This window comes from Etheostoma spectabile, unplaced genomic scaffold (assembly GCF_008692095.1).
Source record: "Etheostoma spectabile isolate EspeVRDwgs_2016 unplaced genomic scaffold, UIUC_Espe_1.0 scaffold00010461, whole genome shotgun sequence".
Lineage (NCBI taxonomy): Eukaryota > Metazoa > Chordata > Actinopteri > Perciformes > Percidae > Etheostoma > Etheostoma spectabile.
Window position 1 is genome coordinate 334 of NW_022603834.1, and position 17552 is coordinate 17885.

At 41.0% G+C, this 17552-nt stretch overlaps 1 protein-coding gene and 1 long non-coding RNA gene across 2 annotated transcripts; one reads left to right on the forward strand and one right to left on the reverse strand.

Annotated features, from left to right (window-relative positions):
* Positions 1-1247: 1247 nt before the first annotated feature.
* Positions 1248-5608, forward strand: LOC116679322 (spastin-like). Its single transcript, XM_032508987.1, is given in 17 exon segments — positions 1248-1592; positions 1689-1772; positions 1856-1939; positions 2385-2514; positions 2516-2549; positions 2653-2786; positions 2901-2994; positions 3088-3162; positions 3288-3359; positions 3462-3537; positions 3651-3742; positions 3852-3931; positions 4013-4055; positions 4182-4261; positions 4350-4420; positions 4523-4563; positions 4811-5608. Coding segments are annotated over 17 exon segments (1419 nt in total). The 5' UTR covers positions 1248-1489; the 3' UTR covers positions 4937-5608.
* Positions 5609-9081: 3473 nt separating this feature from the next.
* Positions 9082-16998, reverse strand: LOC116679323 (uncharacterized). Its single transcript, XR_004329486.1, has 3 exons — positions 16903-16998; positions 14317-14323; positions 9082-9092 (listed from the first exon to the last, which is right to left on the reverse strand). It is a non-coding gene; the product is annotated as an uncharacterized LOC116679323 (long non-coding RNA).
* Between the last annotated feature and the right edge of the window lie 554 nt (positions 16999-17552).

Consider the following 17552-nt stretch of genomic DNA (forward strand, 5'->3'; position numbering starts at 1 on the left):
GTTTCATCTTGTGTTAAAATCATGGCTAACATATGCTATTTCTAATCGTTTTTAAATTTTAGTTTTATTTCTGGAAATCAACTTGCGACCCCCCCCCCTCTGGCTCGCGACCCCCCTGTGGGTCCAACCCCACTTTGGGAATCACTGTAATAGGGTAATATCCACATTCCTCTTCATGTAACCCTTTCCCTGGGGTCACTTGTGTAGTTGCATTCCAGCTGTTCTATGTTCTCTGCCCTGGTCCACAAATATCTTGTTCCAGAAGCCCATTTCTCATCATCAGTTGTCCTACTAGGTTGGCAGGAGTCAAAGGGGGTGGGGGCTTGTTGGACCTGGGAAACGTCCAACCCACATGCTTTTTGTCTCTGGAGGTGGCAGAGAGAGCAAAGAGGCTGTGGGATTTCCAGATCCAGACTGATAAAATAGGGATGGCCAACCAAACCCCCAAACTGGGACAGTGGCTCCAGCAAATATCAGGAAAACATCTGAGAAATCTGTCCAGAAGAGGGCCGTCCTAGGAACAGCTCATATACTGCACAGAACCCTCCCCTGCAGACCTTTGGTTGCCAACCCTTTTGGTCTGAGCAACCCCCACAGCCCAGTCGGATGAACTCATGTGCCCCATTATTGATTACCAATCTATGTTCCCACGGTATATAACACTATTCATTGTATAGGCTAAAATGAATCGTTGGAACTGTCAATTGTCAATGTTAAGGTTGGTTTGGTCAACAATCGTGCCAGCCTATTCTACTGAGAGCGAAGCTGATGTTTTTAACCTACTTTTATCTAATAATTTAATTGTTCAGTCATTACTTGAAGTTATTTAATTTTTAACATTTATTCATCACAGCTTTTATTCTGAAGATCCAAACGCAACTTGTGTTTGTTACAAAAAACAAAAAATAAGTTTCCTTGGTTTGGGAGTCATGTAGGAGTAAGATAATAACGTATAGTTATATATAATTTCCAGTCATGAATTACTTAATTTGTTTTGGGGTAAATTTGATTTTGTATTTAAATATACATTTTATGTATATTTATGTATGCATGTTATGGTTTCTATGTATGTATATGTGTGTTATGTGTTATGTATACTAAATAAAATAACATATAATTTGTTTTTGTTTATAATTTATCTAAAATTGTAAGTGTATGAAGCCTGGTGTCGCACGCTCCGGTACAGTGGGTGGCGATATGCACCTTAACACGTTGCTTTACGCTCCACTACGAATCGGAGAAGAAGAAAAAGCCGAAGAAGAAGTACACACGGGAAAGCGGAAGCTAGCTGTGGAAATGTTTATGTTTTGATCTAATATGTCACATATGCGGCAAAAGATTGTTTAATAAACAAAAGACTTCGGATTGACCCAGTTATAAATGCGATTTGAAAGCTTCATTTGGCCGTGTCCTCTTTCAAAAGGGGCTAACTCTGAGTTACAACTGAGAACAAGGAGACAATAACGTGGGTTTAAAGTCGGCTAAAATAATGGCAGGCAAAAGCAAAGACAGCGGCGAAGTTATCAAAAACTACCATAAACAGGCGTTCGAGTATGTATCGAAGGCGTTACGGATCGACGAAGATGATACAGGTTTGTTTCTCGTGTTTATGAGTTATTAGCTGATGTGTTGGCGTGAGGCAGTTGGTAATAAACACCCCCCCCCCCCCCCATCCCCTGTGATGACAGGAGAGAAAGAGGAGGCTGTGCAGTGGTACAAGAAGGGGATTTCTGTGCTTGAGAGGGGTATTGAAGTAGAGATCACGGGGCAAGGTAAATATGCTAACAAACATGCGGATGTACACAGTGTGCAGTGTTGACATGCTGTAGCCTTAGACTCTGTGCTTTGTTAGCAGGAGAGCAATATGACCGAGCAAAGAGACTTCAAGATAAAATGGTCACCAATCTCACCATGGCAAAGGATCGGCTCGCTCTGTTAGGTACGTGGTAGTGGTAGAGAAAATCACATATCCCAATATTCTTGACCAAATGCCTCAATGTCGACATTGCGACGATACTGTATGGTTGACTATTGATGCTTTAACAAAAATGTTGTTTACACAATGAGATTTTTGATGAATAATCTCCAGATATGATTTAATGACTTAGTGGGTAAAGGTAAATATTAGAATAACTTACCAGAATAGTCTGGTAAGTTCAGAAATTGCATCACTTTACTGTACTGCGGCTTGTAAAACCAGGAAAAGACACACTTACCATATTAAGATATTACGATATATCCAAAATCTAAGACCATATGTAGTCTCATGTCGCAATATCGATATAACATCAATATTTTGCCCAGCCCTAGTAAGTGTCGTCACCAAATAATATTGTTATCTGAGCTGAAGAGGGATGTTCAAGATGAATACTGTTGTTTCACAGAGGCAGCGATGGCAAATAAGAGGAGGAGTGATCCCCAGAAGACCTCAAATCATGCTCCTACACAACCAAAGCCTGTGCCTAAAAGCCAGCCTGCAGTGCGAGGTGTGTCCACTAACATCAGGCCCTCCACCGTTAGAACCCCCCCCCAGACCCACTGATCAAAAGGTGATTCTTAAATTGTGTCTCGATGTCCGGTTGTATGTTATTTTAAGATGTGTGATCCGGATGAACCGTGTACTGATTTATGGATATTTGTGCTCCTGCTAAGGTGACGCCACGGATGGCAAAAACTCAAAATGGAAAACCTGCAGCTGTGAAACAACTCCCAAAGAGAGATATGAAAAACTTCAAGAATGTGGACAGCAAATTGGCCAACTTGATTATGAATGAAATTGTTGACAGGTATTTAGAAGTAATGCTATCGTATTACAACACCTGTACATGTTGCTGTCTGTGGAATGGAAATGAAAAAACTACCTTTGCTGCAGTTAAAGTAGCATTCTGTGTTCATTGCAGTGGAGCGTCTGTATTCTTTAAAGACATTGCGGGTCAGGACCTGGCCAAGCAAGCACTCCAAGAGATTGTCATCCTCCCTGCCTTAAGACCAGAGGTGATCACTTAGAACATTTTGTCTGTGCTGCTTACTATATTTCTACTTTTTCGGTTTGACATGTAACCCTTTTTCACGTATTTTGCCATTTAGCTCTTTACTGGCCTGAGATCTCCGGCACGTGGTTTACTTTTATTTGGCCCGCCTGGAAATGGGAAAACCATGCTGGTAAGTTAAATGGTTATCCAACACACATTCATTCTGATCAAACTGTGCTTTTAGGACATGCATATACCTGTTGATAGTCTTGGTTCAGTGTTATCATTTGAGACTTCACTGCTTCATCTTCCAAGGCCAAAGCAGTCGCAGCAGAATCGAAAGCCACATTCTTCAACATCAGCGCTGCCAGTTTGACATCTAAATATGTAAGAAAACATTTATATTGCTCTTTATTTGTCTGGAGTAGGTCTCCACACAACACTAAATTTAGTTTAGGTTTTTAACCTTTCCTGTCATCACCATTGCAGGTGGGAGAGGGCGAGAAGCTTGTGCGAGCACTGTTTGCAGTTGCCAGAGAATTGCAGCCCTCTGTGATCTTTATCGGTTCGTATGACTCTTAATTATAGACTAGATGTGCCCCGAACAGGAATTTTATACCCTATATTGCAGATCGTAAATCAACTTCTTATTTAGTTCTTTTTAAATATTTCATTTAGATGAAGTGGACAGCTTGCTCTGTGAAAGAAGGGAGGGAGAACACGAGGCCTCTCGTCGCCTAAAAACCGAGTTCCTCATTGAGTTTGACGGGGTAAGGGCAGCCTCTGAAATCTGATCAGGAACCGGCTCCAGAGTGCTTATGTCACAGTTATCTCAGATAGCACCGGTGTTGTTTTCACAACAGTGCTTCGTGGTTTCAGGTGCAGTCAGGAGGGGATGACAGGGTGCTCGTAATGGGAGCGACCAACAGGCCTCAGGAGCTCGATGAAGCAGTACTGAGGTACGGGATGCATGCACAGTTATTATGCGTTTCTTTTGTTACAAGCTCACAACAGTTTTTCTTTCTGTGTTAATCTTCCAGGCGTTTTGCAAAAAGGATTTATGTGGCATTGCCGGATGGGGAGGTATTTACATTGGAATCGTTATAACAGTTTATCACTATGATCAGTGTCTCTGTTAGCTGTGAAATGTGAATGGTGCAGCAACTGTTAAGTTCACTGAGTTATAGGATGTAACTCTCGTCCCTTCAGACGAGAGTCACGTTGCTGAAAAACCTTTTGGGAAAGCATGGGAATCCACTGAGCAAAAATGAGCTTTCTCTTCTCGCGAAGTGAGTTTCACATTTACACGCCATCCTGCCTTTTCTGCAATTATTTCTGTATGTATGTGCATTAACTCCTGGATGTGTAACTTGATAGAAAGAGTGAAGGATATTCAGGAAGTGATCTCACGTCATTAGCCAAAGACGCTGCGCTTGGGCCAATCAGAGGTAAGACGTCTTCCTCGCATCATCATATGGTTAGTGTATATTTCCGCCTCCATGACCAGCTAACTCTGCTTCTTTTTCTGGTGAAAATCCTCTCTTGCACAGAGTTGGGACCAGATCAAGTACGAAGTATGGCTGCTAGTGAGGTAAAGTTAAAGTCACAATACTACCTGCTTGATGTAGGTACTGGCATTACAACTGGAGTTGGTCCCTGGGCACCGGACTATGGCTGCCCATTGCTCCCTGCTAGTTAGGACGGGTTAAATGCTGAGGATACATATGTCATATATGTGTTAATATGTACTTGGCAAATAAAGGATATACATATATATTCTTAAATATCTTTATGTAACATGTATCTTTATAGTAATGCTCTTTTGTCTGTATTTACAGGTGCGTAACATCAAGATGAAAGACTTTGAGGATTCCCTGAAGCGCATTAAGCCCAGTGTTAGCCCAGCAACTCTTCAGATGTATACCAAATGGAACAAAGATTTTGGGGACACAACAGCTATTTGAATTTTGAACTTTTCACTTGTTAAAAAACAAACAAAAACAAAACAGTTAATTCCTCTGTTTGAATCTACAGGTACAAGACGTTAACACAATTGAACTTGGAACAAACCAATTGTAGGGCGGTAAAGCTATAATGTATACATATTGTGAAATTAGGAAACATTTCCTGTTATATGGAAAGGCTTTGCTACTAAAAGTTTCTTTACTGTGTTTTTACACTCCTAAAACACTGTCTTGCTATTTGAAATTTCATTATTTATTCTTAAGAATGTCCTGCAAAATTACAATTGATCTTTCTCTTACCTCAAGAGGGCAGCAAGTTTGTGTAAATCCTGACAACCTCGCTGATTTCGATCATTTTACACATCCATTATTTTCCTGATGCGTTGACATGTTGATGGTATTGATCACCAAGTGCTGTCTGTACTTGTACATATGCAAGAGTGACAATAATTGGGAGAATATCTGCCAAATTGTGTGCATTTTTATTGCAATTGTTGTTGTTTTTTTTCATTTGCACTTATAGTTTGTAGATACAAATACTTTTATTGTAGTTGAAAGTAGGAGACCTAATGAATTGTTGTGATGGCCAAGAAGAGTTATGATTTAATTGAGCAGAACTGTAATGGTTTCCTACTTTCTTCATGCATTAATAAATACATTCATTAAAGTTTCTCCCGCTTTATTTTTTTAACTTTTCTTTTAAATCTAACTGCTGTATCATACACAGATGAGTGCCCAAAGAGCAAACACGTCACTCCCCTTTTAAATAACAGAACAGAACGTGTTTTCAACACATCCTCTCATCTGTAGGTAGATGGTGCCACTGTTCTGTCCTTGTGGCGCAAGCCGAAAATAAAGCCCATCTTCTGCTGTGTTGAGGGATAGATCGGATTGAGTTAGCTGTTTTTGGTATGTTGGATAGTTACACCTGTAGGAGCCTCAGCATGTTCATGTGCCTGCAGGTAAGTGCTTCAGAGAAAAGGTCACAGTGTTTATAAGAGACGTTACGTTGTGCAGCTCTGAGGTGACCAAGACGGGGAATGTCGAGGAATGGAAACGCCTGCGGTCAAACATAGAGCTTCATTTCAGTACCCACCAAACTCTTCCAATAGAAAAGCTTAACTTCAATGCCACCTCTCTCCCAAAGGCCCTTCTATGGTCAGCTGGTGGTGTTGCCTGTGGTTTATGTGGCCCTGGCAGCTGCATCATCTGTTCCTGCAGATGTTTACAGACTCTGCAAATGCAAATGTTTTCTATATTTAATAAAGGTTGTCCTCTGAGTTTTATTTCCACACCGCAAACCATTCTCCCCCAGAGCTGCAACCACACCCAGGACAACTCTCTTTTGCTCAGGGGAGAATTGTTTGATGGAGTAAAAGATGCCAGACAAGAATGTAGAGTGTTAGGGGTTAGGGTTTAGTCATCACATTTTCATTTACTCTTACTCCTGTTATTTTCAAACCATTCCATTTACATGTTGGAATATAAAGTAGATGCCTGCAGGTGGTAAAGCGAGCTAATTGCCTAATTTTAACATTCTTACAAGTAACTACTTCTAAAAGAACTTGTAATTACAGTAGAGAGCTATTATTATATGTACACAATGGGTTTTACATTTTCTGACTGGACAGAGCATTATTGAGGTGGTTTAAACCCCAGAGATGATTGACAGCTTCCCATTTTTTGTTGCGTGTCAGAGGCCTGTGCCTCCACAGTGGCTCATTGATGCTTCGACCACTACATCCACTCAAGGGAAAACAGAATAGGTGATCATTTGATACCTCAAGTGAAATAGCCCACCCTGTAGAGAGTAGAATAATAGTCAACACAGCAAGGACCTCTGACTGACTGAGCAAACAGTGTGAGTGTTTCTTCAAGTGGCCCATTATGAAAACAGTATGTGGATGGGAGGGTTTTGTTATGTCTCACTTCAGGGCTGCGGAGATTAGTTTTGAGTTTGTGGAGGTATTACCTATAAACCTGGCATAAATTGCAATTTTTTCTGCCTTAGTAGTTAGAATTAGGTGCTAAAAGACCGACTGTATGCAGCACTGTGTTGGAAAGTGGCTCTGAGCTACTTTAAAGAAAAGCCTGATTGTGAATTATTGAGCTAGTGGAAAGGGTTTTCATTCAAAATTTGAGATTTGGCCATTCTATCACCCCTAGTTTCGTTATGTAGTTCAAGACTTACACAGTGGAAAGCCTTCAGGTCTGAATGTGTCCACTCTCCAGCACCGGCTGCTACACCCAATACACAACTTCATTTAGGGAGGGTTATCTTTCTCTCTCAGAGGAGGCTACAAGCCAAGTCTAATCTTGTATCCAATGGCAACATCTGTCTTTTATGAGCACATTTATTTTTCTTGTTTGCTGTTTATTAATGGTGGGTGTATCACTGGGTGTTTGAGGGAGGAAACATTTTGTGTTGGTATATATATTTATTTATATATGCACGTATGTGAATATGGGCTTATTTATACCAGGTCAGCCTTAGCTCGGAGCAATAAGGAAAACTGCACTGTCTAGAACACTTAAACATTTTTACACTTAAAACATTTTACACTTTAAAAATATTTTAAGGTATATTTCGACTTTAAAGAAGAAGAAGAAGAATTGGTTTTAACCAGGTGCTTTGACTGAGCTACATGCTGCATAATCTTAAAGCGAGATGATGGTCGATGCTAGAACGCCCCGGGGCATTGGGAATAGCTTCAATAAGATAATAAATAACAAGTGTGTCATTCACTCTCAGTTCCAGACACAACACTAAAATGAGAGGTACCCAGAGATATTTGTTTTTTCTGCCTGATTTGTATTCGTGGAAAGAGTTTACTGTCACCACTTGACTGTCTGTCTGTTCAATTTTTGCTCTTGCAGAGTGAAGGTCTGTGGTAAGGTCAGTAATAGCTGGTCTTACAACTCCACCTTCTAATTTGAGATGCCAGCACCTTTTTACAAGGTGTAGAAGGAAAACAGCTTGTGGAAAAGCAACATTTAAAAAAAAGAAGTGTTTTTGCATGTACAGTATGAAGATAATTGATCAGTAGAGGGAGGGGATCATTCATTCATTCATCACTGTCTGCATACCTTGGAGTGAACCCACGTAAGCTCATGTATTATTTCTCACATTTCAACCTGCAGCCAAAATGCTGTAAAAGACTGAGGTGGACAGAGGAGAGCAAACACTGTCATGCCCGCACATGACCTGCAAAGCTATTCATCTTAGTTACCAGATCAAGAGCCAACCCCTTGCTTTTGATTTCAGAGAAACTATGCAGATGAATGAGATTTTGAGTCAGTGCAGCTTGTCAACACAAAACTCCAAAAGGTCTGTTTTTAGACTCACATCCGGATGGCCCTCTAGACAAAAAGGTTGTGTTTAATGTACAAGAATAGGGATGTCCTTAGCATGGACATATATCCCCAGATGATGCTCAGGAAACACATTGGTCCTTGGACAGAGGTGGACATGTTGAGACGAGGGTTTGACACAGGGATGGGTGGGGGGATGATGTTGAGGGAAACAGTGCACTGACAAGGTGAGCTGCATGCTGCCCCGGGGTGCATTCCTTCAGCTCATGTGCAGCCAAAACACTTGATGAAAAGTGAAAGTGCAGTGTGGGCTGAGCATTTTAGCACAAGAATAATGCTCTGTCTGTCTGTCATACTGCTTTTCCCGCTCCCCTTGTCCTCCCTTTTTTGCCCTTCCCTCGGGTCGTTCATGTGAGGACAGGAGTAATGATTCGGCTCCACCTCTGACCCCGGTCAGGTTCACTATGCAGCAATTAGACAACCAGCCCATTCTCATCTCACACCCCACCCTCAGAGTTTTAGAGATTAAAAACAACTAATATTTAAAAAAGGTGATCTTATGATGATTGTATTATGTATCATGTTATGTTTAATACACTGTAGTCACCTGGCAAATGTCTTTTATCAACAGTGTTGGTGAACTCCAGCTGCACTTTTGGTGAACTCACGCATGACAGTGCTAAGAGTCCTTAATCAGGTCAGGTCAGTCATAGCCTTGTCTGAATTTCACTCCGTAGTTTCTATTAGTCCACTACATTTATGGTCCACCATTTTATTTTAGTTTCAAAATTTTGAGTGCGTAAATGTATCCACTAAATAATACCCTCAAAAGTTCCAAAATTTCCTGAAAAGTACGATGCAATGTGCTGTCCCTTTAATAGGTGCAAAAATAGCCATTGACTCTACAGCTGTCAGTGATAACACATAATGATGATAAGTAGCCTACAGCTCAATAGGGTAAACTGTTGAGTTGCCACTATATAGGGAGTAGTAAAAGAGTAAACAAGGGGGTGACTATGGTGTCACAGCCATAAACTACACGTAAACAAGACTGACTCTACAGTCATACTAGCAGCTCTGTGAGGTTGTTCTTTAGCACAGTGGTGCCTTAAGCTAAATGCTAACATATGCATGGTAACATGCTCACAACGGCAATGCCAATACGCTTAGCATGCATGTATAATATTTACCATCTTAAACATCTTAGTTTAGCTTGCCAGCTTGCTAACATTTGCTAATTAGCACAAAAATACACAAGTATAGCTGAGGATGATGTGAATGTTGTTATTTTGACTATTGGACAATGAGAAGTCAGAGGATCAAGGATGTCGGTTGGTCATCAACCAACCGATATTGCCATCCCTACAGCTACGCTGCTAGCACGGTTAAAAACTAAAACTAAACCTAATTAAAGCAAATTGACTGAGTTGACTCAGAGAATGACTATCAATCAGCCAATAAATTCTTCTTCTTGATAAAATAATATCTTAAAGCTACAGTGCACAGTTTATGTCGCCCCCATGAGGAATTCTAAGTAATAACAACACCACTGTTGTTGCAGCCACATGGTACAAGCCTTTTGTAATTGCGCACGCAACCCCACCCCTTCCCAACGTAGGTGGTAGTAGCCAAGGAGTACATGGAGGAGTAATTAACATGATGAAATGTTCAGAAGAGGTAATTATATTCACTGGAGTTCCTGCGTGCGAAAGTCGCCGGACGACACTATTTTCTGTGTACAGCCATGCTAAGAAATACTGAGTGTTTTGTGAAGCTGATAGTCTTAATTAGCTTTGTATCAACTCATCTGGCAAGGGCTTGAATGTAACAGATTTGTATTCATATAAAAAAGTTACGAATATAGCTTTAAGCAACTTGCTAAAGTCTTTGAAATCAGCATCACAATGCACACACAGCTACTCTTCTCCAACTTCTCTTTTGTGTGATGACAGGGGCATCGGACCGTAAGATAAAGGGGACTGAGTATACAAAGATGCTTTAAAGTGCCCATATTATGAAAAAAAATCCCTTTTTCTGGGATTTGGGGTGTTATTTTGTGTTTCTGGTAGGGCTGTCAAACGATTAACATTTTTTAGTTGATTAATCGCATAGTAATGGTGAGTTAACTCACGATTAATCGCATTTTTAAAATTCTATTTCAAATCCACTCCAATTGAAGTTAAATGAGATTATCAAATGTAATGACACATTGTCATTCATACCAAATGTACTTAATAAGTAAAAACTAGACCAATTGATCTCAAGGGTGTTTTATTACTGGCTGTCACTTACTGCATTTGTAAAGAAGTTGCGACATTTAACAAGTGCACCGTCAAATGCACTGTTTTGTAAAGACACTGTGACTGAGCGTTGAATAGGACTACTATGAGCCGTGCACGGCAGGTGTTCGAATGGTAGCTGTTTCGAAGCTGCAATCATATTTCTAGCACTGTCTGTGTTCAGCGTGCTCACTTTCTCTTCAATGTTCCACTGACCCGCCACATCCATAAAATGACTCGCGCATACGTCAGCCATATGCCTCTCATCAGTTCTCATTACAGTCAATGCATGTGAATGCAGCTTCCACTCCTGATCGATGTAATGAGCTGTTACTCCAAGATAGCTATGATTACCTAGCGATGTCCAATAGTCACCAGTAAGCGCGACAGAAGCTGTGTTGTCCAAATTCGTAGCTAGTTTTGCCTTCTCTGTGTCATACCACTCGTGTATCCTGGACTTGACTGTGGCCCTGGATGGCAACTCGTACGTGAGGTCACCGGAGGCAATCCGGATAATATCACGGAGACCTTCGTCTTCCACTATATAAACTGGTCTGCATGCTGTGGCTATCCATTTAGCTATAGCTTGGGTCAGTTTACTGGAGGTCGACGTATCCATCAATCTGCTTCTAAAACGGCTGTCAAGGGTAGTTAGTCGTACGTTACCAGAAGCAGAGCTTACGCTGGGATCCGTGTGCTTGGCTTGCAAGTGATACCTCAGACTGGATGTACTTCGGTGATAACTAAACTCAGCTCGACAAATGCTACATATAACTTTCGTTTTGTCAAGTGTAGGCTACTATCTGGCAAAGTTTTGAAATAAACTTCCCATCCATTATCCCTTCTTTCTCCATAATTAAACTCCTGTGCTGATTCTTTTCAATCTGGCTGCACACCCTTCTATGAGACTACCACTTGGCGGCACAGCTACTGTTCATCAGTGTCGCGCGCCCTGTGCAAACACCTCAATACGGGTCCTTCAAGGGGTCAAAGACAACGTGCGTTAATTGCGACATTTTTTCTTAATCAAATTAATATGTGATTGCGTTAACTCGTTATTATCGCGCTAATTTTGACAGCCCTAGTTTCTGGTGCTTCCACACACCTACAAACTTAGAAAAAAACATCTATGCTGTTTTAAGTGAGATACGGGTTTCTGAATGTCTTCTGGCTTCAGTCTATATATGGTGATTTTTGAAAATTAAACCATGTAAACCTATTCTGGAACACCCTCAAAATACAAATATGAACCTGAAAATGAGCATGATATGGGCACTTTAATAAAAAGCTGTGGATGCTGTGAGGGGTCCATAGAGAACGCCTATCTACAGGGTCTAGAATTTTGTGCTACGCCCTTGTGTGGTGGGATAGGTATGGGCAAAGATGAAAGCCAATAAATGTAGGCTTTTTGAATGTGATTTGATTTGGCAGGTATTGAGAGAGTTAAGCAAAATACACATTCCTGAAGTGGCATTAGCAATAGAACAGGACTGAAGCAGTTTGAAGAGTAACAGGTTTGCAGATCCGAACATGTTGGCATTCATACTGTAAGCCTCCTTCAGTGATCTAAAATAAAACATAAAAAGCAAGGTTATTTATGAATATGAATGTGACATGTAATACGACTTCAGTTCATGTCAACAACATAACCAAAAATCTTTAGAAGCTTAAACTTTTCACATTGCACATTCCCTCATCATATAAATTGCATCATGCGTCAATCAATCACCTGATAATGTCATGTGTGCCTTTTTATCATGATTCATTCACATACTGTATTTTAAGCATTTGATTACACGTTATTGTCCATTTGTGCAAGACATCAAAATCTATCAAAGAAATTCTGGTGAAAGAGCCTACGGAGAGGTTTAGTTTCATCAGGATGTTTTAAAGCAGACTGTCTTGGCCACACGCCCAGGAACAGGCCTGAAGTTCTTTCATCTCTCTGTGCCCGACAGCATCTCACAGCGTCTCACAGCACAGCAGGCATTTTGTGGTGTTGTGTCACTTTGGCCCTGTTCACACCTGGCATTAACATGCATCTTGGGTGATCTGACAATCACAAGGGGACAGCTCTAAGTACAAGACGCATTGAGCACGCATTGAGATCTAACCGCTCAGACCACACTCGGAGAGGATATGGTAACATTCTTTAAGTAATGTGCTGGGCCACATTGAAGGACCGCCGACTCAAGTGATGTCCTCTAAGCATGAGTACGTACTCATTCACATTCCAACAAAGGTGTCATATTAAAGCGCTACAACGGGCCAAACAAGAAGCAAAATGGATTCTGGTGGATGGAGCACACACAAAACATACTGTCTACTTCCATTTGGGTTGAGTCAGTACAACGGAAACTGAAAGATTTTTATCACAACCGGGACATTGGAATCTGCCTGGAATAGACCCAGTCTGTTGTGTTTTGATTTTCTTCTTTTAATTTCCGGCAGACTAGGCACTGGAAGTGCATTGCTGCCTCCCACCAGTTAAAAACAACAACGCCTTTGGTCTCGGTCTGGAATAATATGTGTGTTCATTTGCTTATAGAGCAGGGAAGTGAGATCCAATCACACGTCATCACTCACGTACAAGTGTGAACCGGAGCTATGTGGAGTGACGTGATTTAAATAACAACATTTCCCATTTTCATGCAAACATATCAATATTGCTATGTGGAATGAACTCTTCAATTTGTATTACCATGAATAGCTGCCATGATAGAAAATATCCCTGCTGGATCAGACTCTGTGCTTGAGCTTGGGTCTTAAAACTAGACATGTTGTCAAGGAGGAGCAGACCTTGACCTCTGTCACATGAACTGTAAAACAGAGGCCTTCTCATCCACAACATCAGACCATGATGTGTCTGCTGGGGAATGGGGTCTCTTTAAGATGCTGTTTTGAGAATCTATCACATCATCTTTCACAGTGATTCAGGATTTCACTTTGGGGCACAGTAAACATAGACTGAGTCAAAAAGCAAACTCAACTTTACACACACAGTATAGTATGTCACTGAGGAGAAATGTAAAAGGGCTGAATCACAGATAAAGCTGGATCTGGAAACTACTTTTTAACTGATGCTATTTTGACTACCTCATGTGGAACTGGAAGAAACCCTCAGCTAGTATACAGTAAATGACTGCAGTGATTATCAGATGTTTTAGTTGGGGGGTTTTGATATATCATAGGGTAGCACAGCACCAAGGGTTATAAAGTTTAATGTGCACTATTGCAGCATCCTGTGTAAATCACTGTATAATTAAAGTAAAGTGTGAATTAACCTCCGCAATGTGCCCAGTGGCACTACTGATAACTGGCATCGTAATGCATAGTCATTCAAGGCTGGCAGTCATAGAGCTTGTTACCACAGTGAGAGGTGTATTTAAAAATCTTGAAAGAGCATTAATAAGCATAAAGGAAGAGCACCTGTTTCACACATGGCAGTTTTCTCTGATTATGAGGATATTCCAAGCATTGAACAGCAATTTGACCATGTGAAAGGAGTCACTTGTAGTGGTGAACCTACAGAGAATCATCACCTGAATCTGCAGCTCCACTCTGAGCTTTATAATGAGTTTTAGCTCATTGTTTAGCTGTCTGGTCCGTTACTTACCGTTTTGGTTTACTCCTTTTTTTTTTATAGAAAAAGCTTTAAAAACACTTTGTACACTATCTGCTCAGCATCAAAGGGCACACAGACACAGTTAGATACTAGCTGGTGAACATAGTGAAACATTTAGCATCTTAAAAGCCAGATATGTCTCTCAGGAGTTGGTAGAGACCAACAACAGAGCTGAAAAAGGGTGAATATTGGACTTACATTAACCAAGTGGCCAGAAACATGCTAAATGTTGCCAAGTGACTGCTGGAAGTGTGAATAAGCTGTTTGCTTACATGTTTGCCATATTAACTTAAACTTTTTGTTTTACTGACAACACATTGTTGACAATTACATATAACATTTTGTTTTCACAAATGGCTGATCTAATTGTGAGTAAAGTGAGCTAAGTAATCAAAATATATCAGCTATAAAATTGTATCTGATTTTTACATCATATCAGATTATTAACTGGGCTGATGTAATACCAGGAGGCATTATTTATGGGACATATGCCACTGGAATCCTGACAGGATGAGGTAATTGATTCTATCCTTACTCCTTCTCCTTTCATCACTCAAATTTATGATGGCTCAGATTTTTATGTGGTGTTACTTTCTGATTAATGAGACAGGTAAATTTGGACTGGGATTCAAACCAGATTGTGAGAACTGGTTAGACAGATTTTAACTGAGACAAGGGAGATCTGTCAGAGTATTTGATCTCTTGGCTCATCTGTTCTATCAGCATCTGACTGTTAACATACAACACCATGTGGCTGGTATTTTGAGTGGAAGCCCAGATCTTGTCAGGTGTTCTACAGCTGGGCGTTGAATGCTTAAGTGAGTCAATATCCAAACCGTCTGGTATGTTGTCCAGGTGCTCACGGAAGCGCTTCCTTTCAAGTAAGACCAGGCTCCGGAAGATTTTCCTTCACATATGGAAATGAACTACAGAGAAAAAGGGTGAAAAGACAAACTTGTTTCCCTACATTCACCATGTGCATCTATCCATCTTTGTACCACATGCATGCAAATTTATTCCCTGTGCCCAGTGCACCTCACTTGTACACATTTATCATGTAAATGTACATCATGTGTACATGCTGTGTATCATAGATCATTTTGAATTTAGATTAGGCTTTATACGTCCTTTGGTTGTTATTGTTTTTGCATTGTTGTCACCGCTTTTGTATTTTTCTAGTGTCTATTGCTGTCACTGTGACCTATTTTCTCCACGGGGATCAATGGACCTTTGTGTGATTAATTAACAGAGATCAAAATGTATTTGATTATCCATGACCATGTATGTTCTCCTTTTCTTATAGACACGTATGTCGGGTAGACTTAACACTTTACAAGAATAGTTTGATACAAATGTGCTTATTCACTTTCTTGCTGAGAGTCAGATGAAGTTAATGTTCTCATCTAACTCTTGGCAAGAAAGTGAATAAGCATATTTCCCAAAATATTAAACTATTCCCTAAATGACATGTAGTTATGTGTTTGAACAATAACTGTCTATTCAAAGCCTGCTGGCTATACTCCAGTCCTCTGTGACCCTAAATGTGAATAAGCACAATGTGTAAATGAACAGACTTTCTATAAGCATGAATAGGGCGATTCAGTTGGTTTAGTGCATTCACATTTCTATAATGTTCTTTTGATAACCAGAGGCTTTAAAGGGGCCTTGAAGGGGCCACATTCACCCAGCGGTCAGCAGGTCAGTTTGAAAATAGTTTTGTTCCTTCTTAATTAGACTCAAACAGGCATGTGTCACGGGTCAAGTGAGTGTCATCTTTAGAGATAACAACTTTTTGCTGAGGGAGAGAATAATGGTGCAACTCACTAACCTCCTATCACACCGAGGTCAACTCAGCGACCCTGATGGGGCCTCCGGACTGCTGAGAACGTCCAAAAGTTGTTAACAGGGTCACGCTTTTTGAAGGAGATTTGAAGTGCTTGTTTGATGTGACTTTGATCTTGACTGACAGTTTCAAGATTGTTTACTTCTTTCCGCCATTGACAGAGGCGCTCATGTGTTACAAGTAACACATCAGGTCGGGGGACAGGTGGGCTCCATAGAGATCTGCAGTGTAATAGCTTGTCAGTTTGTCAGGCTCCTGCAGCTGTAGCTCCTCAGTGCAGCATTGCCTGGCCTACACCTTCAAAGCGCTGGGGAGCGAGGTCTGTCTAGTCTACACAGCATTCTGGGATGATCCGACATGCTCTGGTTTATTGGTATTTCTTTAAACCAGTCACAATCGTCTTAGTGCCGGATACAACAACGATGCCTCTGCAAAATCACCTCGGGAAGGAACTTGCTTTGGTGGAACATGGACAGAGAGTCTAGCTAGCTGTTTGGATTTACCCTGCAGAGATCTGAGGAGCAGTTAACACTAGTCCTCATAAATCGACCAAAGTTTAGAATGCTAACACAATAAATGCAGAAGGTGAGGGACAGCCGGCTGAAAATAAGAGACATCCAGCGGATCTCCCGCCGTCACTGGAGCAATCCCTTGCATGAATCATCAGGGATATGGACTATAGGTAGGTCACTAATCTCCTCAACTTGAAATGGTACGTGTCCATATACGCGTTGTTTTCATGGATGGGATCGCCCTGCTTCCCAGCATTGCACGCAAGTGGGCTTGCCACCACTTTCTCTTCAATGACCACTGGCAAGCAAAGAAAATGGTCTACACCCTCCTACAACAGCTGCAGCAGCTGATTGGACGAACGCCTCACGTGGGTCTGGCTGATTACAAAACCGACCGTGATGGCGGCTCATTCGGAATACAATCTTATTCTACAAAAATAGTTAACCAAAACCTGTTTTTGATAACATTTTGACTGAGAAATAGGCCATGCAGTTGCAAAGGTCGACAAAGGTCACTGTGAAAGATTTAAGATTTAACATTAAGCCGAGCCGCTCATCATTTGATAAAGTTGGCTGGATTAAACTTTATTCAACTAAGACTCGACGCTCCCGCTTCTCCAAAGTCCCCATGATGCTCCCAGAATGCATGATGAGGACAGACACCATGAGAAGGTCAAAGGAGAGTCCAGTGTCTAAGCACAAACCTTTTACTCACACCTAGGAAGCTGATACAAAGGGCTCTCTCCAGTGTGCTAAGCAGCTGTCTGTCTGTCTGTCTGTCTGTCTGTCCGTCTGTCTGCATGTATATATGTCTGTCTATCAGACATCAAAACAGTTGGCCAAGCAGAAAGGGTGTCAATTAAAGAGCCTCTTTTCTATGTCTGAAGGCATGAGCGTGAGCTTTAGTTGTCCTTTGGAAAAGACCTTTTGTATCAAATTGTGTCCATATCCCAACAGGAAGTAGAGTTTTGTCTGCGGATTTACATTTCCGCATTCATTCCCTTCGTGTCAAAGCTGATGTCCAGACCCCTTCGGGAATGGCATG